Below are 22,848 nucleotides of genomic sequence, written 5' to 3'. Positions count from 1 at the left end.
GAGGCAGGAACCCCACAGAATTGGAATCTCCTTACTTACATATGTGCTGCTCCCTCAACTATTGCAGTAGTTCACGTTGAGGGACCTCAGGGGTCTGCTGGGTGCAGAAGGACCTTCTAGCAGGAGGGACATTCTTGGCCCAGTGTAGGGTTTTAGGGATGATTTTTTTACACATATCAAGGTGTGAAGCTGGTGTGTATCTCACAGGAACTGTTTTAGAAGTAGGTGTAAGAACTGGTTAAGTCTGTAAGTTCATCCTAAACTTGAAGGCACTCCCCTAGACCCTGGCTAAGTCCATATATCCCCTACACAGTGCATGGGAGCCTCAGGACCCAGACTGTTATCAGGAGGGCATTTCTGACATTTAGAAGCTTCCAGAATGTGCTTCTCTGGCAGTGTTCTTTGTCAGTAGGAGCATCAGATCTCATTCCAAGATCAGACAAGTCTAGTACCTAAGGATGAGTCTCCCCCAAAGGTCTCTGCCCCTGTAGCTGCTCCCAGAGACAGTATCTAGAATGATCCTGGGTGATGAGAAGGGAGGGTGAAGAAAAACGGACAAGGAGGACTTTGCATGCAAAAACCCTGGTCACAGACCAGATATCTCAATGTGCATCAAACAGGATGCCCTGGGAGATTCATGAGAGTCCTTCAGCCAGCAGCTCATGGCATTGCCTGGACACAAGCTGAGCGGATATGGAGCCAAACCTTGTATGATGCCTTGGGTTTTCCTGAAACCACTTCCACCAGAGAAAGATAGGTTGGAAACTCCTTGGCCATGAAGGCAGTGAAGGTAGATCAATGAGAGGGTTGTGGCAGGTCTATATCCTGGAGGATGGGTCACAAGGAGTGTATAGCTCACACTCACACAATCAGACATAGCAGACACTCTCTGGCCATTTGAATATAAAGTGGGCTTTGTAAGGGTGGCAGCCAGGTAGGGGATGGGGGCTTTATTTACAACCTTATTAACAGACAAAACAGATATGTACACATGGCATAGGGCACCCCCATGGGTAATGGGACACTCATGGATCCAGGGGTGAAAGAGCACCATGATAGGTCAAGAGCCCTGGGCTGTGGCAGAGTGCCCCACCCGGAAAGCCACCAGCATTCCTTGGTCTCTGACAGGAGTTCATTTCCAAGGGCATAGTCTCTTTGTTAATAACTTGTCCGGCAAGTTTCCCATGGCCCCATTCTCAGCAGCCCCCATAGTCATCAGAGGGCCTAAGCCTGTGACGGCTTCACAGTAGAGCAGGGAGCGGCCTGGCTCAAACAGCAACTTTTTCTATTACACTTTCTTCAACATGGACTTCATCAGCCTGGACAGTGACAGATGTTGACTGGCCACAGACATGCTGATGGTCTTTCCAGTCCTGGAAGGAAAGACAGCCATGTTAGCAGGAAGGACCATAGGGACCCACTGTGGTACAGAGCAACACATCACCTGTGGATGGACCCTGGACTTCACTATTAGGTGGCTGTTTGTGAACTGTCAAGAGTGAAGGAAGGTTCCTGTCAGGGCCTGTGTGTCACCCTCTGTGGCTGCTGGAGGTCAGACAGCAAAAGGCATGAACATAAGGAGACTGAATATGGCCATGCAACCATGTACTTTTGTTGTTGTTGCCAGCTTTTTATTGTTTTATTTTATTTTGAGACAGGATCTCGCTACTATGAGGCTCTGGCTATCCTGGTACTCACTATGTAGAGCAGGCTAGTCTCAAACACACAGAGATCTTCCTGCCTCTGCCTCCTGAGTGGTGGGATTAAAGGTGTGCACCACCATACCCTGCTGCTGTTAGAATTTAAATGAAAAGTTGGACATAGTGGTTCATGCCTGTAATCCCATCATGTGGGAGGCTGAGACATGAGAACAGCCACCACGAGTGAGACCAGCCTAGACTAACAGCATTAACAAAGAAATAAATACATTCATATGTGATATTGTCATCCATAGTGGTATTCATAATTTCGACAATGCATACATACATACATACATACATACATACATACAGACAGACAGACAGACAGACAGACACACACACACACACACACACACACACACACACACCCCGGAGAGCAGAAACAAGCATATTCTAAAGGTGAGGGGTCACTTCAGGAAAGGCCTGTTTTATATTCATAGTAAAAAATTGCCCCAAGTGATAAAAGCCACACAGCTGTAGCAGTGTGGGTCAGCAAACTGTGTGCATCGGACCCTGGCAGTCACCTACTAGACTGTGTCCCCCGTAACTGGTATGGACTGGCATGGTGCCTTGGAGCTGTGGACCCTGGCCAGGTCCCCAGGGAATTCTAGATGCTTTCTTCCGTGAGGTGAACAAATGGGTCCCTCATGGATGGGGAAGTCTAAGGCACATGCCAGTGCCCACCCTAAGCAACAAGCAGGCCTCCATCCAGGTCTCTGAGAAGAAATGCAAATATCTAAGACTGATTTTTTGTTGTTGTTCTTTTGGTGTTTTGAGACATGTTTTCTCTGTGTAACAGCTCTGGTTGTCCCGGAATGTGCTTCGTAGAACAGGTTGGTCTGGAACTCACAGAAATCTGCTTGCCTCTGACTCCCAAATGTTGAGACTAACGGTGTGTACTACCACCGCCCAGCAAGACTGATTCTTGAAGTCTCAAATTCTGAATAGAGAACAAAAATAAAAACAAACAAATATAAACTATTCTATCTTAAATTTCATTGTTTGAAATGCCAGAATTTGCCTGGCAGCGGTGGCACATTCCTTTAATCCCAGTACTTGGGAGGCAGAGGCAGGTGAATCTCTGTGAGTTCTAGGCCAGCCTGGTCTACAGAGAGAGTTCCAGGACAGTAAAGGCTACACAGAGAAACCATGTTTCAAAAAAAAAAGGGGGGGGGGCACGCACCAGAACTGAAACTCAGTCTTGGTACTGGAAACATGGCTCAGTGATTAAGAGCACTTGCTGCTCTTGCAGAGGACCTAGATCCAATTCCAGCACCCACAAGGTGGGTACCTGTAACTCCAGTTCCAGGAGATGGCTCCTTCTTCTAGCTTCCAAGGACACTGCATACATGTAGAACACATACATAAAGAAAATCTCTCATACGAATAAAACAAATGACTCTTGGGGCTGGAGAGATGCCTAAATGGTTAAGGGTACTTGCTGCTCTTCCAGGACCCCAAGTTCAATTTAAGTACCCATACAGGGCAGTTCACAGCTGCTTGCGATTCCATTCCCAAGATTCTCCTATGACCTCTGTGGGCAACACCTACACACCCCCCCCACACACACACACTCCCATATGCCAGCAACTGGGAGGCAGAGGCAGGCTGAGCTTTGAGTTTGAGGTCAGCTTGGTCTACATAGTGAGTTCCAGGCCAGCCAGAGCTACACAGAGGAAAGAGTTGCTGGAGAGATGGTTGCCGCGGTGATGATGTTGTGAAACTGTGAGGACCAGAGTTTGGATCACAGCATCTGTGTAACAACCTAGGTATCCTTTTACATCTGCAACCTCAGCTTCACAGGAAGCAGAGACTGGAAGATAGCTGTACGTGCTGGCTTCCGGCTCACCAAGGAAAAGTGCAGGGAAAGGCCCTGCCTCAAACGAATAGGTGGAGAGTAAAGGAAGACACCCGAGGCCATCCTCTTGTCTCTCAACATGCACCAGCACACGTGTACACTCACAGATACACACATACAAATAATGAACTTTGCCAGGTGTTGGTGGCGCACGCCTTTAATCCCAGCACTCGGGAGGCAGAGGCAGGCGGATCTCTGTGAATTCGAGGCCAGCCTGGTCTACAGAGTGAGTTCCAGGACAGCCTCCAAAGCTACACAGAGAAATCCTGTCTCATTATTTTCATTTTATGTGTATGGGTATTTTTCCCTGAACACATGTCTGTGTACTGTTTGTGCCTGGTGTTCAAGGAGGGCAGAGGAGGGTGTCAGATCCCCTGGTACTGGAGTTAGGATGGTTTTGAGCCATCATGTGGGTGCTGGCGTTGAACCCAGGTCCTCTGCAAGAACAGAAGTGCTCTTACCCACTGAGCCATCTCTCCAGTCCCCTACATTCATTTTGTATCAGTTCAAATGAAGAAGTTGCACACGCCTTTATCCCAGCACGTGGGAGGCAGAGGCAGGTGGATTTCTGAGTTTGAGGCCAGCCTGGTATAGAGAGTGAGTTCTAGGACAGCCAGGGCCACACAGAGAAATGCTGTCCCACCCTAAACAAGCAAACAAAAACAAACAAACAAACAAGAAAGCAAGCTGGAGTGTCTGTCTTTATTGATGAAGGACATCAAAAGAGGGCTGAAATCCCAGCATTCAGAAGCCAGAAGCAAGTGGATCTCTGTGGGTTTGAGGCCAGCGTGATCTACAAAACAAGTTCCAGGACAGCCTGAGCTGTTACACAGAGAAACCCTGTGTGTGTGTGTGTGTGTGTGTGTGTGTGTGTGTGTGTGTGTGTGTGTGGTGGGGGGGTGCTGCTGACTTAGCACCGTGGCTCCAAGAAATGCAATCTCTCATCCAGATAGTTCTCAAAGCTCCTAGAACATGAAGGGAGGAGTGGGGCAGAAGTCTGCATTGTGCAGAGTCTCTATTAAGCCTGTGCTAGCACTTCAAGAAGCGTCAGACTGAGACTGAAGCTCCTTGGTTACCTGTGTGCTATGATCTCTCTCCCAGTGCCTCTGCTCATGTCCCAGCAGCCCCAAGTACCGTGGAACAACTTGGCTGAACTTTTCTCAATGCAAAAGCTTGTTAGCAGAGTTCAGAGACAAACTTCTAATTTTGTTCCCCAAATCTTGGACACCATGGAGACAAGTGCAGCTGCAGAGATGACCAGAAAACATGGGCCATACCTATCCTTTAAACCCTAGATGACCCAAAGAACACAGTCCACACCTAGAGGCAATGACTCCTGTGTACTCACCAGGGCCACACAGGACTGCCAGGAGTCCATCAGGACAAGAACATCACACCTTCCTTATGCCATGTGAAGCTCTCTGAGATACCTACGGACCTCAGGGGGGGGGGTCAATGTCCACCTCATAAGCTTTTATTAGCCTGCCAAGTTTTGGCAAGCCGCAAGCCATGGGTCCTTGTGGGAGGTTTTGTCATCAGACCAGCTAGAACCTGCAGTGGCTACTGAGCATGTCTGAGACAGTCTGCTCCCTATTCACACACCTAGACCCACCCAAGGGTCCAAGGCTACTACTCAGAACCTGTGCCATGGACTCCAGGTGACTGAGACATCCTCCTCATCCCTGAGAACAGGTTGGCTCCCTCTGTTTATGCTCCAGGCTAGGAAACTGAGGGCTCCAGTTCCCTGCCATTCTGAGCCCTGGGTCAGAGATTACAGGAGTCCCTTGCCCAGCCTGGGTGCCAGCATCTCATCTTCCTCACAGCAGCCCCAGAGAAATGAAACTGAGTGAAAGAGCACACATGTCTTTTGAAGCATGAGCATTCCTTAGGAAAATGCATGAAGAACAAGAACCCTGCTGTAGCTGTGTAGGAGGGACAGGGCAGGCTCAGGTCCCCAGCAGGTCCAGGGCCACTCTAACAATGTCCAGCCTCTACTTGGCTGGCACTCTTGAATATCACAGACAAGACCTGTTTGCTCCACAGCGGAACTTAAGGTTCCTAAGTCTTCATAAAGTGCACTAGGCAAAAAAGAAGAGTACAAGTACAAGAACACAGACGACAGAGATTACTGCATGGAGAGTGGAAAGGCCAGAATGGTGGCCAGGGTGCCACATGCTCCATGGCACTTCCTAGGATAACCATGGGCTGATGACTGGAAAAAATAATGAAGTTTCTAACTGTTCCAAAGTGCTCTTGGTAAGAAATGTTAGGCGTGCTAGGGGGTGGTGGCACACGCCTTTAACCCCAGCAATCGGGAGGGAGAGGCAGGCGGATCTCTGTGAGTTCGAGGCCAGCCTGGTCTACAAGAGCTAGTTCCAGAACAGGCTCCAAAGCCACAAAGAAACCCTGCCTCGAAACCCCCTACCACCACCAAAAAAATGTTAGGCATATGATATTCTAAGTGTTCAACCAACAGCCTATGGGTATTAGCACCCTATGATAACTATGAATGCAGCCTGATACAAACCATACATTTATTTAATACATCATGACTTTTTTTTTTTGCATCACCCCCCTTTTGGTAACTTGATTATGTAGTTGTTGAGTGTATACTTTGTAGCTGAAAATGTCATGTCCCAGTATCAAAAAATTATGTATACAAAAATATCTCTTAAATGCTGTAAGTGGTAGCATGCCTGAAATCCAAGCACTAGAGTAAAGGAGGCAACAAGATCAGGAGTTCAAGGGCATCCTAGGCTACATGAAAGCCTGTCAAAAAAAAAAAGGAGGGGGGCCTAGAGATGTGGTTCAAATGATAGAGTGCCTGTCTAGTTTAAGGTCACTCTTAACTACATATGCTGCTCTAGGCCAGGAGACCTGTCTCAAAGAAAAAAAGGAAAAGCCCTCTTTAATGTTCTCAGAGCAAAAACAATATAAACAAAGACATTGTGGACAACATTTGTTTGTTTGTTTGTTTTTGTTTTTTGAGACAGGGTTTTTCTGATTTGTTTTGGAGGCTGTCCTGGAACTCGCTGTGTAGACCAGGCTGGCCTGGAACTCACAGAGATCCGCCTGCCTCTGCCTCCCGAGTGCTGGGATTAAAGACGTGCGCCACCAATACCCGGCTTGTGGACGATTCTTACAATGCTCTGTGAGACCTGCTGGACTAGAACGTGATGAGAGGCTCCCAGAACATGGAGTTCCTACCAGTGGAGCAGGTCTTACCACGGGCACACAGATACACACATGCCTGCTCACCTCACAGATCCAGCTGGGAGCCTACAGAAAGAGGAAGGTATACTCCCAGACCCAACAAGGCATATGGATAGGTGAGGGAGGGTATTGGGGATTCTGAAGAGACTTTGACTTCTTCAGAGAATCCAGCAGATAGCTCCAGGCAGCCACTGCCCTAGACACTCTAGACAGACGACAACCCTGAAGCCAGCATTCTGGCCCACGGGTACCTGGAGTGAGCACACCTGTGGAGGTACTTGTACAGGACATTAGATGGGAGGAAAAGGCTAAGGTAATGCAGGCACGTAAGGAAGCAGGCACAGTACCTTGCGCTGGCAGAATGTGGAGCAGTAGTTAACCTTGTGGCATCCGGTACACTCACTCATGGCCTCCCGGCCGCAGTTGACACAAGACTGCTGCAAGAAGGACAAACGAGTATCAGTGTCACAGCAGGTGCTAGTCTCCATGGCAGCTACCAAGATTGAAAGACACCAGGCACACCCTCATGGAACGTGTCCATCTCCATGTTGTTCAGTTGTACAGAACTGGCCTCCTCCCTTTATCTGGGTTTGCCCTGTACCATGTACCAGAACATCAGTGTCCAAGCTCCAAGGAGATTCCCTTGCAGCCATATGGGTATAGAAAGACTCATTTGGGGAAGTTCTCAACCCTTGGACACACTTCCTGAGTGCTTGAGGACCAGCCTGCAAACATGCAGTGGAGCCAACATTGAGCGCATCAGGGTCTCTCTGGGCCCTCTTGAGTGTATCAACTAAGGTATGGAGTTTGGGTCCTAGCATCCCCAGTGGTGGACCAAGCTTTCCCCACACTGACATTCAGAGTCATTTCATTGAAACAGTACTAATCACCCATTGTTTCATGTATTTTTCTTAAAGCTACATTAGTGGGAGACAGTTACTAAACTGAGGTACTGAACACAACCTCTCAATGACTGGTTCTTGTGGAATGATTGATTATGTATGGCATTTGGTAACTGCAAGGTTGCTATCAACAACATTTTTCAAACCAGGAAACCTGAGACTGGGCTACAGAGTTGGGAAGGGCATCTGTGCTGGGTCCCACAGGCTGAAGGGATCCAGGCTGGTAGAGCAATGGGCAGCAGTCTGCTGTGACCAACATAACAACATACAGAAGTGACTGTTGTGCTCACAATGCCACTCAGGCCAGCTCAACCTCTCTTTTTGTGGGTTTGCTGGAAACACAATGGTTTCTTGTAGGCTCTTGTTGTGAATGTCAGCTTTGTTGTTCCATCCTTATCTTCTGACCTGTTCTCTTCTGAGCTACCTCGTTTCCCTTAGAAAGCAGGAAAGCATGAATTGGCCCAGCGCTGGTGTGCCTTTAATCTCAGCACTCGGGAGGCAGAGGCAGGAGGATCTCTGTGAGTTTGAGGCCAGCCTGGTCTACAGAGCGAGTTCCAGGACAGCCTCCAAAACAATACAGAGAAACCCTGTCTTGAAAAACCAAAAAAAAAAAAAAAAAAAAGAAAGCATGAACTGAAGATCCTGGGTACCGAGTTAGCCACATGGCCTCAAGCACTAAACCAAGCCTCCAGACCCTGCCTCCACCTTGAATGACTAAATACTGCAAAGAAGTCCATACCCACGTAGACAGAGTTGGTAGGCCAGAGTCAGGGAAGGCACCATCAGGAAGGGGAGGGGGTCCAGACACACAGAAGCTAACACAGCATTGGCTACAACCAGAGATCTCGAAACATCAGCGAGTTCACCCTGTTAGAAATATGTGACCACAGAGATCAGCAGTGTGGGAGACAAATGAGTCAGAAGAGGAGTCTGTGGTTACTCCTGATCCCTGTCCAGGAGAGCCCCAAGTGACCAGGTCTACAGAGGGAGAAGAGCAGACAACGGCAGACACCCTAGCCCAGGCTGTAAGGACTGCCACTGAATACAGGGATGTGGCAAGATAGAATGTGTTCCTCCTGCTGAAGCGACCTGTCAGTTCCACTGTGGGAAGAGGCAGCCTGAGCATGTCCAATAGATGACCCGCCATACTCTCTGGAGCTGCAGACAACAAGAGAGTGGCCAGGTCTACTTAGCTGGGGAAGACACCACTCCCCTCCTTGTACTGGGGTAGCAAGTATGCCCCAGACAGCCCTGAGCACAAAAATGAAGAACGGCAGTGACAATGAAACTCACTGTGGAGCTGGCAGTTGTGTTCAGAGGTAGGGCAAAGGGCCACGATTGACACACTCATGGGGGACAGCCTGTGACAGTCACAGGCACCCTCAGCACTAATTCTGCAGCATTTCTGAAATAATGGAAGATGACCCCCAAGATCAGTTTGTTTGCTCAGAAAGAACCTCTCCCACCGTGCCAGCAGAGGTGTACATACACCCCAGTGATGCCCATCTGTGTTGCCAGAGTGACCTGAAAAAGCCCCTTCTGAGCTTCCCAGAAAGCTATGGAAAACCTCCAAACCAGTGAGTGAGTGACTTTCCATGAATGGCCTCAGCAGAGGAGGATCAGACACAGTGATCTTCAGGAGAGTCCACAGCACTGCCTCTGGGGCATGTGGTCCAAAAAGCAGATATGAGGCTGTAGTTTCTAGGACATCATGGCCCCAGCAGCATGGGTACCAACTGCCAACAGGCAGAGAGTCCTTGGCCTCTGCCTCAGAAAGAATGGGTACCTAGGCCCTGTGTCTACTGGCCCAGTACCCAGGCCAGCTCCAGGGTCAACTTACAATATGGCAGGAATATGAACATTGAGTAGCTATGCCACCAACTGCTCTAGGTACCACTCATTTCTAAATTATACAGATTGCACATCACAAGTAACTGAGCAATTTCTCACAAAAGATCCAAACAAGACAAAAAGACTACCTTTTTGCTCACTAATTCTGAGTCGCTCAAGGAATAATCTCAATAATCTTATTTGCCATTGGTTCTGCAAATTAAGTCTGACTTGAACTTGGGAGCTGCACATGGTTGGGGTGGTTCAATGCCTTGTCCCTAAACACCTAGTTGTAGCTAGCCTGGAACTCACTTCACAGACCAGGCTTGCCTCAAACTCAGGAATCCACCTGTCTCTTTGTTCTCGACTTCTTTGAAGGCTTTCAGTTTTTATTACACTTACTTCTATGTGTGTCTGAGCACACATGCCAGGTGCACATGTGGGGGTCATAGAATAAACGCAGGAGCTGGTTCTCTCCTTCCACTATGTGGGTCCTAGGGATAAACTCAGTTCATCAGACTGGGCAGCAAGCACCCTGTGCTAATCTCACTGCCTGCTTCACCTCTTTTAAGAAATAACTAATTGGGGGCTGGAGAGATGGCTCAGTGATTAAGAGCACTGACTGTTCTTCCAGAGGTCCTGAGTTCAATTCCCAGAAATCACATGGTGGCTCACAACCATCTGTCATGAAATACATGCAGGTAGAACACTATATACATAATAAATAAATCTTAAAAAAAAGAAATAAATAATTGCAGTCCAGTTTCAGTGAGAGATATATTTAGAGCTTATTAGAGAATCACAGATAAGCAGGAGGCACTAGGACCCTATCCTCCCTAGCTGACAGCTGTTGCCTGCCCGTCTAGGCTCTCAGTTCATCCCAAGGTTGAAAAGTCACAGGCAGGCTACTATGCAACTGAGTCCATGGATCATAAAGAAGGGACTCTTGAACCCCAGGACTTACATTAGATAAGGCTTTGTGTCCTGAACCAACAGGGGGAGCAACCAAAAAAAATTTTTTTTTGAGACAGGGTTTCCTGTGTAACAGCTGTGGTTGCCCTGGAACTTGTTTTGTAGACCAGGCTGGCCTTGAACTCACTGAGATGCACCTGCCTTTGCCTCCCAAGTGCTGAGACTAAAGGCGTGCATCACCAACACCTGGCTGGGGAGCAAACAATTTAGGGGGAGCAACACTAGACACTAGGAAGAGTGTACTTCCCTGGGGGGCCCAGCTAATGAGAAGTTCAGGGTGTAGCAGTATCCTGCTGGCCTGGCACTGCAGTGATAGCACCTAGCCTAAGCCAGCCTTTGACTGACCAGATACCTGTCATTCTCCACCCTGAGTCTTTGCACATGGCCCTGTCTTTTTGGAAGCCTCATTCAAGTTGTTCTGAGCATATGGTAATCAACTGACTGAAGTGTAAATGTAGAGACAAATAAAAATGCCCTGGGCATAGGGAAAGGTACTTCAGTTCCTTAAAGCTGAGGTCCCCTGCAGCCACAGTGGCTAAATTCATTCTTAAAAGTATATCTGATAGCCGGGCGTTGGTGGCGCACGCCTTTAATCCTAGCACATGGGCAGAGGCAGGCGGATTTCTGTGAGTTTGAGGCCAGCCTGGTCTACAAGAGCTAGTTCCAGGACAGCCTCCAAAACAATACAGAGAAACCCTGTCTTGAAAAACAAAACAAAAACTTGGGAGGCAGAGGCAAGCGGATCTCTGTGAGTTCGAAGACAGCCTGGTCTACAAGAGCTAGTTCCAGGACAGCCTCCAAAGCCACAGAGAAACCCTGTCTTGAAAAACCAAAAAAAAAAAGTGTATCTGAGTTTTCCTTCCACAGACCCATGTGAACCCACACCCACGCTGAGACATCCACATCAGGGAGCAGAGAAATGCAACCTGGACTATTTTGCAGCAAATCTGCACATCAGCCTTTTGTTCAAGCTGAGGCCTGACTTTGCAAGGCCAAAAAATAAAAATAAAAAATAAAAAACCCCACAAATTTTCACTCTTTCCACTCTGACTCTCCTGTACTCTTACTATGAAGTAAGGGTCGTTGTTTCTCACACCTTGACCCCAAGGTCTTACAACTAAGATACAGATGATGGCCCAGAGAAAGAAGCCACTTCCCTCCAGTTATGTGAACCTTGTGTGCCCCTCGGATCTCTGAGCAGCCCTGCTTCTGCTTAGATCCTCAGATACATCTGCTCACAGCACCATCTCGTCTCTCCTGCCTCTGAACGACCCCTCTCCATGGGACAAGCTGCAGGTAACATGGGGAATCTCAGGAGGAGCACTTCCAATTGTCCTCAGAGGACACGGAAGGGATGCTGCACCCCATCCCCGGCACCTGCTTCAGAAGTGCAGCATGGGTCACTGGGGAAGAGGGCACTCTTCCTTTCAGACACACAGGCAGGATTCCAAAGGCTCCTCTTCCAGCACCGTGGCCTGCTCCTTTAAGGCACCAGCTCTACTCCTCATGCTTGGCCTCCACAATGGAAGAACCTGCCAGAGTCTGGCCTACAGGTATGCCTGAAGCCTGAGAACTGAAAGCAGGACAGCTGTGTGCTGGCTGAAACGAAACCAATTACACCATGTGGGCCAGCTGGAGGCTCTAATGGATAAGTGAATGGGCCAGTGGACATTCATCCTGAGTGGATAGAAGCCTAGAGGCTGTTCCTACAGTGGTTGGTCACTGCAGGTGCTGGCCATGAAAAAGGAGTCTTGCGCCTCCTCCCTCAGCACCACTGACAGAGCATGCTCCAAGGAGTGGGGCTCAACAAGAGACGCTCAACAGGTGACTGTTTCCTAAAGCAACTGAAATAAGAGGACAGCCTCGAATCCCCAAGAGTCATCAGAGAGCAGGACCGCCAGCAGGCACAGACCAAGGGGCAGGGTTAGAGCATCTAACTGAAGGCAAGAGCAAGTGAAACCCAAGATTCATCAGAGAGCAGGACCGCCAGCAGGCACAGACCAAGGGGCAGGATTAGGGCATCTAACTGAAGGCAAGAGCAAGTGAAACCACCATGGATTTCTCTCCCCAGCTGCCTACTAGACACTAAATTGAAACCCCTGGAAAAGGCCATCGTGGAGCTGGCTGTCCGACCTGAACTTGCCATGTAGCCCTGGCTTGCCTTCAACTCATTCCCTGTTGGGATTAAAGGTGTGCACCACCACACCTAGCCTTTGTCTGTGCTGTTCTATCCCCTGGGCAGGTGTACACACTAATTGCCTCACTACCTAGTCCTTATGGTCAGCTCCTTCCTGAGGCTGAGGCCAACATTTCCAGGCTGTCCCACTGCTGTATAGACAGGTCCCATCAGAAGTTCCTTAGGGACTCAGGGATGAGCGGTGGCATCTCTGGTCAGCAGCCAGGAAGACAGTAGCGGAGGGCCATGCTTCTGCTCTGGGACTGCCTTACTCAAGTGCATGTTAAGTTCATTCTGCCCTCCCCCATCAGAGTCTGAGCAGATGGGCCGTCACCGGGGCTGCTCCTGCACTTGTACCTTTGAACTGCTCAGCAAGTGGGCAAGGGCTCTTGGATGCAGTGGTTGATATAAGACCCTGCAGCTACTCAGCCAGCTTGGCTTCTGTTGGACACAGTGCCCTTGACAGGCAAGGGCATCCGCTTTGCTGCCCTGTTTAGTCTCTGCAGACCTAATTTCAGAACACATATGCAAATTTATCATTTTTAAAACTGGCACACATACACACAAAATCCTGGAATGACTTGCTTCAACTAGGCTAAATTTGATCTCTTAAAAGTCCAAATAAAATGTGAAAGCTGGTAGCCTTAGGACCCCTCCATCTGTGTTAACTCTGCACTCTCTCCTGAGAGACCCTCAGGGAGGTTTCTCAGCTTGTCCTAGTCCACATGCCCCAAGTGGAAAGGCTCCCAACATGGTCTTTCCACTCAAACACAAGCATTGTTTGCCTTCTGAACCTCAATTCCTATCGTGTGATCATGCAAATAAGACTTTGATGGCATGGGAATGTTTTTTTCAGAGAGTACGGGCTAAGGAAATGCAAACTCATTTTAATGCCAGTTGGTATGTTTAGATGTTAGGGTTTCAGCCAATCTCTCAATCTCTCAAGAAAATTCACACTTAGTTGGGCGATGGTGGCCCATGCACTCAGGAGGCAGAGGCAGGCAGATCTCTGTGACTTGGTCTAACTCCAAAGTCTGACACCTTCTCACAAACATACATGCAGGAAAAACACCAATGGGGGAAAAAATAAACATAGAAAATTCTTAGCTATTTAAGAATTTCGACAACTACACATATTTCTAAGTGATCTGGATTAAGTGTGGAAACTGATCCACATCAAACCGTCAACTGGTTTCCAGCAGGTCTCTGAGTGGGGAAAGGAAAGTTTTTTCCATAACAGCTCCTGGAATAATGAAAGGAAAATGAACCTCGAAACCCACAAGTGTTGTGTTGAGAAAAAGAAAAAACGCAGGAAGGGGGCACACTGCTTGGCCTCTGCATCGGTGCGGACTAGGGCGTCACAGGTCGGTACTGACCTCTGACAACGGAAATCAGGTCCGGTGTAAGGGAAGGAATGCCAGGATGGCACTGGGAGCCACTGGGCTGGCTGTCCTCAGTGTGATAATGTTTGTCAAAGCTCATGGACCCTGTACTAGGATACAGGCATTTTACTGTGGTTGAATTTTGCCTTGATTTAAAAAAAAAGTTCAAAGCACACAGAAAATGTTAATCATCATTTATCTTTGGGAAACGGATGTGTGGGATGCATCGGGGCCTCATGGTAGAGGAAGCTGCAGGAAAACATGGTGGTCACAAGGTCACACGACCCTCCATGGCCCATTGCAACAGCAGATGGAAAATTGTGTGTGTTTATGCATCAGAGACACCCAAATGACAATTTTCCAAAGTAAAATATGAGATATGTCTTACTACTGAATGTAGAAACATCTATACCACACATTCAAAAATAATGGTTGGCATATATAAAAATGTCTTCCCTGCTGAAATATGCTAATCCTACACAAACTGTTTTATCAGTGTCTGTCACCTTCATTTTCTATTATTTTTCAGATCTTCCTTCTCAGGGACAGTGGGGCAGTGAGCTTCGTGGGCCAGCACAGGAGTCATGCTCTCCCAGGGCCAGGGAGGATAATGGATGCAGCTACAGGTCTGAGCTCATATTACCTCTTTCCGCTCTGCATCAACCTGCATTCTCGCCTGTGTCACAGCAGCCTCCCTGCAAGAGCTCGCCTGCTTGGCTTGTTCAAACAGCGTCTTCAGCTGCTGGGCTGTGCTGAGCAAGGAGTTGACCATCTCTTCCAGGTACAGCCAGCTCCGCTGTTCTGACATCTCCAGCCCACTGACCACGGTGGGAGAGACAGCTTTGGTGGGGGTGGAGGGTGGTACAGCCAAGGCAGGAAGGGATGTCAGGACTGCAATACAGAATGTGGGACAAACAAGAGTTAGTGACTTCCAAGTCTCATTACAGCCTGAGGTGTAAGAACAGACAGGTGAGGGGCACACTGGTGATGAAAACAGTGAGAGGAAAAAGATGAAAAGATTCTATCCCTACTCCTTGTCCACATTCCCACATATCTAATGTTGTCAGCCAAATCCCTCCACAAGGGCCAATCACTTCCAATAGAGACCGAGAAACGAGCTCACAGACAAGAGAGATAAATGGCATATGTGACACCCAGAGGAGGGGTAGCGATGAAACATGGAAGGAAACAGCCACAGGACAAGCCACAACCAGCACCACATACAGAAAAACCAAGGGTTACCCGGAAAGTCTCTCTGGAGTCTGCAGTCAATATGGAGTGCATTAAGGACAGTGGAAGTCATGATTCTCATGACTGGAGAGAAAGCCACCAAGACAGAGAGAAGGGATCAGAACACTGTGATTTTATACTCACTACACATTATGAACTCCCAATGAAAGTAGGTCTAGAATACAGACGTGTGTATAGTTGCAAAGCGCTTCCTACCTTAGTATACCTAGTAGACACACTCTTAGAGCCATGAATACCAACACGACACAGCTTCTGTGGGATGCTGTTTCTACTGCAAAAAGCCTCTTTTCAGTTCTCACTGTGAACTGTATAAAGCACACATAGTCATCACAAAGCCAGCACTCAATGGTTCCAGGCCACTGTGACTTGGGCCAGATACACCACTGGCTTATGAATGGTAAGAGGAATGCAAAACTTGGGATGAGGGCTGGTAAGATTGCTCAGTGAGTAAAGCACTTGCACACAAGCACAAAACCCTGAGTTCAAATCCCAGGAACTCTGTAAAGGCTAGATGTGATATTGCACACCTGCAATCCCAGCATGCCTAAGGCGAGATGTGAGGTTAAGGCAGGAGATTCCACTCTGGAGCATAAGCTTTCCTGGCATAGTCAGGAAAAACAAGAGCTCTTGTGTCAAATAAGGTGGAAGATGAGGACTGATACCTAAGGCTGGTCTCTGACTTCTACATGCACATGTTATAGTGCACCAAGACATCATATGTCCACACTCACATATATACAAATGTGTGTAAAAACACACAATATTTATGGTGGTACATGACTCAGGAGAGGCAGGTGGATCTGTGAGTTCAAAGCCAGCAAGTTCCAGACCAGGCCAGCCAGAGCTATCCAGACCCTATCTCAAAGTAACAACATCAAGGAGAAAACACAGACACACAGACACACAGACACACACAGTACAAAGTACAAAGTACAAAAGAGAGAATGAAAACTTAGGATGATCCTCAAGTGTCTGGTTAAGGTAGACAGTAAGAAAGTCCCTGCAATGAGGGGCAGGTGAACAGAGGCCACCTATGGGCTCCTGCTGCCTCCTACAGGGTTCCAAGTCTGTGAGTATGAGCAGCAATCAGAAGAGCAGTAGTCATGACCCACAGGTTAAATCAGGAAGTCCCATGTCTAGGCCTGTGGGAAGTGCGATGAGGCACAGTAGACCTCTGTGGACTCAGGAACGTCCCATGAGACTTCCCCACCCTCACTCAGGTGTCACAGTTACCCTCAGTAAGAATAGGACAGGGCTCGGAAAACACAGCAGCCCCTATCCAGGTCTGCACCATCCCTGACAAAGACACAATAACCCATGCCACAAGAGCCAATGTCCCAGTACCAGGGTAAGGAACATTCTACATGACAGCTGTCGGTAACCTCCAACAAAGTAGGTGAAAGGCCAAGGGGGACAAAGAAGTTCAGGAAGCAAGTTACCGGGGTCCACCAGTCACTGGTTGGTTCATGGGTGAATAGTAAATGCTTACCTACTTAATTCTTGAGTTTCATACAATCTTATTTTTCTTTTTTGTTTTTTGACACAGGTGCTGCAATTAAGGCATGGGCCACCACAGGTTGGCCATACTGTGTGTGTGTGTGTGTGTGTGTGTGTGTGTGTGTGTGTGTGTGTGTGTGTATAACAAAAAAAAAACACAAAACACTGAAGCACATTGGTGGGTGATGTCTGAAACTACTCTTAAATATATAGGGGATAAAAACAACAAAAACAAAAACTGGCTGGGTGGGCTGAGCCGTGGTGGTGGTGGCGGCTCACACCTTTAGTTCAAGCACTCAGGAAGCTGAGACAGGTGAATCTCTGTAAATTCGAGGCCAGCCTGGTCTACAGAGCGAGTTGCAGGACAGCCTCCAAAGCTACAGAGAAGCTGCCTCGAAAAACCATGAAAAAATATTTAGAGGATAAAGTTCTTTGTGTTATATTTATAACTTTTTTGAATATTTGAGGTCATTTTCAATGCTTTGTTTTGGTTTTTGTATTTGAAGATAGGGGTTTTCTGCATAGCCTTGGATATCCTAGAACTTGCTCTGTGGACCAGACTGATCTCAAATTCACAGAGATCCGCCTGCCTCTGCCTCCTGAATGCTGGGATTAAAGGCGTGTGCCATCACTGCCCAGCCAAACATTATTTTAATGTTATAAAATATCTGTGGTCTAGCCTGGAGGTTGGTGGTGCACGCCTTTAATCTTGGCACTCGGGAAGCAGAGGCAGGCGGATCTCTGTGAGTTTGAGGCCAGCCTGGTCTACAGAGCAAGTTCCAGGACAGCCTCCAAAACAATACAGAGAAACCCTGTCTCAAAAAAAAAAAAAAAAAAACAATAGATAGGTAGACAGACAGATAGATAAGAAGTACGCTGACATAGAATTTGCCTAAAATGTGTTGCTAAGTGAAACTCAAGTGACCACACAGAGATGGTCATCTCTGCTCTCAGCTACAAGGACACAGATACTGGAGCATTCCCTGTGGTGGTTTGAAAGAACATGGCTCCCAAAGGAAGTGGTATTTTATGGTGGTATAGCTTTATTTGAGTGGGTATGGTCTTGTTGGAGGAAGTATGCCATTGTGGAGGCAGACTTGGAGGTCTCATGTATGCTCAAGCCACCCCCAGTGAGACAGTTCACTCCCTGTTGCCTTTAAATCGAGATGTAAGGACTCTCAGCTCCAGCACAATGTCTGCCTTCGTGCTGCCTTGCTTTCCACCATGACGATAATGGACTAAATCTCTGAATTGTAAGTGAGCCACCCCAATTAGATGTTTCCCTTATAAGGGTCATGGTGTCTCTTTGCAGCAATAGAAACCCTGGAACAAAGACAGTCCCTCACACCAGACACAGCTTGATCCAATTCTATGGTTTGTCAAGGCAAGGAGATAGCTTGCTCACACACTTCTGCTAGCATGGACATGACAACAGCAACATCGGGTCATTTCAGTCTGTACGGAAGTAGCCTGATACAAACAAAAGAAGTCTTACACATATGTGAACAGCACGGTTGTGTTCAATAAAACTTTATTTACAAACACAGGCAGAAGCCTGGACCTCGCCAGCCGTAATCCAGCACTTCCAAGAGAAAAAAATGAGCATACCAGCACAAGCCTACTTCACTCACAGGAAGCAGTTCTGAGGCTGGGGCATGGGTCAGAGGTAGAGCACTTGCCTAGCATGTATGAAACCCTGGGTTCCATCTGCAGCACTATAAAGAAAAAAACCAGGCCAAACCACAATTCTGAGGACAACAGCTTGCAAAAACATGAATTCTTTTATACTCACCAATTTTGGGATGTGATGTTGGCAATGCAGCTTCTGGAAACGGGGCAATCTGGCAGCTGTCCTGATAACCAGGGTAGTGGGGTTCAGGGTGGCCAACCCTGCAGGGGGGCTGCACACCTGCCTCTTGCACTGTTAGTGAGAGAGAGGCAGACAGTCTCAGTACCTTTCTCTTGACACAGCAGATTTAATTCCACGTGTCTATAGCTGCATACTCAATGCAGACACTGCCCTGTGCACTTTGAGTTGATGACACACTGGGACTTGGGTGGATGAAACAAAAGATAACATCATGTACTTTGCTAACACACATGACTAGAATTGCTTCTAGTGGCTGGCATCAGCCTAAGGTAACACCATCAAGTGCTACACATCTCCAGCTTTTTGTGTTGGTCACAGTGCTATTTCTCCATTACCCAGGCTTCCACCAAGATCTAGTCCTGCTCAAGGCCCATGCTAGGGAGCCAGGCAACAGAGACTGCCATAGGCACGGGCACATATCAGCCCAATACTGAGACAACTTACCTGTGGCTCCTGCAAAGACGTCACCTTGGGCTGGGCTCTCAGAGATGACGGCAGTGGCCTCTACAGTGGATGCTCGGTCAAAGGTCAGTGCTCCAGAGGTAGTGATCTGTCCTGAGGGTGTCACAGTGACTGGAAAGGAAAAAGGTGTTTTACTCATGGCCAGGCCAGGCACTCGGCCTGAAGTATACACTGCTCTTTGCCAAGGTGCAAGCTTCTGAGAGATCCCAGGAGCTGGGCCAAAGCGGACACAGTGACATACCCCAAACATGGTATGACACCAGGAAGCTCATGACCTTGGCACCTAGGGGAGAGAGCCAGACACGGCAGGACTCATGTCTGTATCTATACTGCCAAGTCTGACTGTGTGGCCAGGGAGCTGCGCTCCAGCCAGAAAATAAAATGTAAATTAACTTCCACCACCTCGCAGTTTGAATCAAAGAAAAAGACTTTGTGGGACTGTCTCAGCAATGAGAATCCCTCTGATGGGCTAAGGAGGAAACAGGACGACATGTCGGCAAAGGGTTGCGGTGCCGCACTAACACTCACAGGTGGCGGCTGCGGTGGCAGGAAGCAGCGTGATGTTTTTGGGGGAATCCTTCTTGACTGGAGTTGTAGGTAGCTCATTCTCTTTCTTGCGCCTTTTGTAAGGGACGAAGAGCCTGACTGGGCCACTCTGGGGAGAAAAATAAAGCTGACCAAGGACAACAGTTGAGGGTCGACAGTGCCTGCTTCCCACACCTTATCAAAGTAGTGAGTCTATTGGTATTGCAGAGCGCCGAAGCCCCCTGGAGCCCTCAAAATGGCAGAGAAGACATTTTCAGAAGAAATACATGAACGTCGCTGCTGCCAAGCAAGAACACATCCTCCCCATCTGGAGCTTTAGATTCTTAGAAGAAAGGAAGTAGGACCAAGTAAAGGAGAACAAGGAAAACCACGGCCTGAAATAAAAACCATCCGCAGAGAGAAGTCACTCAGAGTCGTCTGTAGACACAAGGAACATTGGCAAGTTGGCATGGTACAGGCCTGTAGTCTCAACAACAGAGAGACAGGCAAGATGATGCCATGAGTTCAAGTCCACCTTGGGTTACAGTGTGAGACCCTATGTCAAAATAAAAGCTCAGGCCGGGCGTTGGTGGCGCATGCCTTTAATCCCAGCACTCGGGAGGCAGAGGCAGGCAGATCTCTGTGAGTTCAAGGCCAGTCTGGTCTACTAAGTGAGTTTCAAGACTGCCTGCAAAGCTACAGAGAAACCCTGTCTTCAAAAACAAAACAGACAAACAAAAAACCCAACCAACCAAACAAAAAGTTCAGGGCAAGGAGTAGTAGCGCATGCCATTAATCCCAGCCTTCAGGAGGTAGAGGCAGGTGGATCTCAGTGAGTTCAAGACTAGCCTTATCTATATAGTGAGTTCCATGACATCCAGAGCTACATAGTGAAACCCTGGCCTGAAAAAAAAAATGCTGGGCAGTGGTGGCAAACACCTTTAACCTCAGCACTTGGGAGACTGAGGCAAGCAGATCTCTGAGTCTGAGGCCAGCATGGTCTACAGAGAGTTCCAGGACAGCAAATGCTACACAGTGCAACACTGACTCAAAAAACAAAACATAAATAAATAAATAGACAAAAAGCTCAGTGGTGGATGATAGCACTTCCAACCAAACCTACCAAGACTGAAAACCTGAGTTTGATCCCTAACACCCTCCCACTTCAATCATTAAGAAAACTCCCTACAGACAAGCCCAGAAAGCAATCTGGCCTAGGCAATTCTTCGGCTGAGATTCACTCTTCTATGTCTGTTAACAAAAATTACCCAGCACATGCCTCCACCTGGTGGGTGCTGCCGTCACAGGTGTGTGTAATTTATGTGGTACCAGGGCTTGAACCCAGAGGCTTTGTGTATGCTGGGAGGGCATTCTACCAGCTGAGCCAAGGCCCCAGCCCTCCCCTCCTTTATGCCGCACTTCTGGCTATAGCTGCTATTTGTGTTGTGCTGAGTGATCTACGTTTCCTGTTCATCTCCATGTCTTAGTTTAGTTGAGAACCAGACCTTACAGGCGACACCCTGTGGCAGCAGTGGGTACTGACAGCCTCCATCCCTGGCTTTTTGCTCTCCTATCTGGAGGCCATGCCATCTGGCTGAAGTGTCACCTTTAGGGTGTTGTGGTCTCTGAGAGTTCAACCTGGGTGTGCAGTTGCCTCAGACAAAAGTAGGCCGCTGACTGGCTGCTTCTGTTGGCTTCTCTGCTAAGCTGGTGCCTATAGTAGAGCTACAGTAGGGCTTGGGAGTCCCTGACAGATCCTGGCATGTCAATTATCTGAGAGGTTAATCTATGGCTCTTGGAAGGCAAACCTCTGGGGCCTGCTCTCAGTCTGAGCAGGTTTTTCCTGGCTGTTGTTTTTTTTTTTTTAAAGATTTATTTATTACATATACAGTGTTCTGCCTACATGCCAGAAGAGGACATCAGATTGAATTGCAGATGGTTGTGAGCCACCATGTGGTTGCTGGGAATTGAACTCAGGACCCCTGGAAGAGCAGTCAGTGCTCTTAACCTCTGAGCCATCTCTCCAGCCCCCTGGCTGTTGTTTTTCTTGGTTCTCTCTAACTGATGCAAGGCAGCATCCTGCTCTGATGTGCCTACCAGTTTCCCCACTGTTCCCAGAATATTCTTGGCTTTGAACATCCCTAAAACAAAGTCAGCTCATTAGAGGAGCCATAGTTCACTATCAGCATGGCAGCCCAGTGATGTGAACAGGGGATAAGGCAGAACACATCACAATCTGGAAACCAGCCCTAGAAACAAGCTCAGCCAGCCTGACACAGAGGGCTGAGGTAAGGGGTCTTACGCTAGCACTGGCTGGGAAGTCAATGCAACCCACAGCTGTTAGGTGAGCAAGGCTGTAGCCTACCCCCACTGTGAGGTAGTCTACGCCTGGATAGGGAGCTGAGGGAGAAGGACCAATCTTGAGAGGAGTCTCTCTCAACTTGAGCTGCAGGAGGATACCTGGCCTGCCTCTTGCAGTTGTTTTTTCCTGTGGAGTTGGTGGGTCCCTGGGGACAATCTTCAGAGATGTCAGCAGTGGTCTTCCAGTTTTCACCACTCAATTTTTTGGGTGGAGGGGGGCAAGTAGAGCACCTCACATCCCCTATTAGCCTTCCTAATGCAGTTAGGAACTTTCTAACACAGTTCCTCATGTTATGGTGACCCCCAACCATAAAATTATTTCATTGCTACTTCATGACTGTAAGTTTGCTCATAACAGTGTTATGAGTCACAATATAAATATCTGATATGCAGGATACCTGATATGTGACCCCTGTGAAAGGATCATTGGCACCCCCAAAAAGGGGTTGTGACCCACAGGTTGAGAACCACTGCCCTAGTGGAAGCTGAAGCTTAGAATCTGACAGAGTATAGCCTGCTGAGTGGTATTTAAAGACTGCAGCTTTACTCCATGTCGTAGAAACTCTGGGTCTAACCCTATGTCACAAGATAGTCCCATGCATTTCCTTCTAAGAAGTCACAGCCTTTGCTCCCGTGTTTAGACCTTTGCTACAATTTGAATTCACTTTTATCCATGGTGTAGTATGGGTCAAGCTCATTCCATGCCCAGGAACATACAATAGTTCAGCATTACATGTTGGAAACCTGGGTTGGCAGCTGGACTCTGTTCAGTTCCCCAAAGGTCCCAGATCCTGCTGACACACTGTACCTATTACCACAGCAACACAGAGCTCTTACAAGCCCCTCACA

At 48.0% G+C, this 22,848-nt stretch overlaps 1 protein-coding gene across 2 annotated transcripts in view; it reads right to left on the bottom strand.

Moving 5' to 3' along the window:
• Positions 1–935: 935 nt before the first annotated feature.
• The window catches only part of Deaf1 (DEAF1 transcription factor), a 30,027-nt gene continuing 8,114 nt past the window's right edge, over positions 936–22,848 (bottom strand). For both annotated transcript variants that reach the window (XM_013114707.3, XM_005064210.4), the window contains exons 7-12: positions 19,642–19,768; positions 19,096–19,224; positions 18,574–18,702; positions 14,677–14,924; positions 7,119–7,208; positions 936–1,373 (exon numbers count right to left, since the gene is read on the bottom strand). In XM_013114707.3, the coding sequence (XP_012970161.1) occupies positions 1,269–1,373; positions 7,119–7,208; positions 14,677–14,924; positions 18,574–18,702; positions 19,096–19,224; positions 19,642–19,768 (828 nt within the window). In that variant the 3' untranslated portion in view covers positions 936–1,268. The remainder of the gene's footprint in view (positions 1,374–7,118; positions 7,209–14,676; positions 14,925–18,573; positions 18,703–19,095; positions 19,225–19,641; positions 19,769–22,848) is intronic.

This window comes from Mesocricetus auratus, unplaced genomic scaffold (genome assembly GCF_017639785.1).
Source record: "Mesocricetus auratus isolate SY011 unplaced genomic scaffold, BCM_Maur_2.0 Super-Scaffold_4256, whole genome shotgun sequence".
NCBI lineage: Eukaryota > Metazoa > Chordata > Mammalia > Rodentia > Cricetidae > Mesocricetus > Mesocricetus auratus.
The sequence above is the reverse complement of the archived record's forward strand: the minus strand, read 5'-3'. Positions and strand labels throughout refer to the sequence as shown.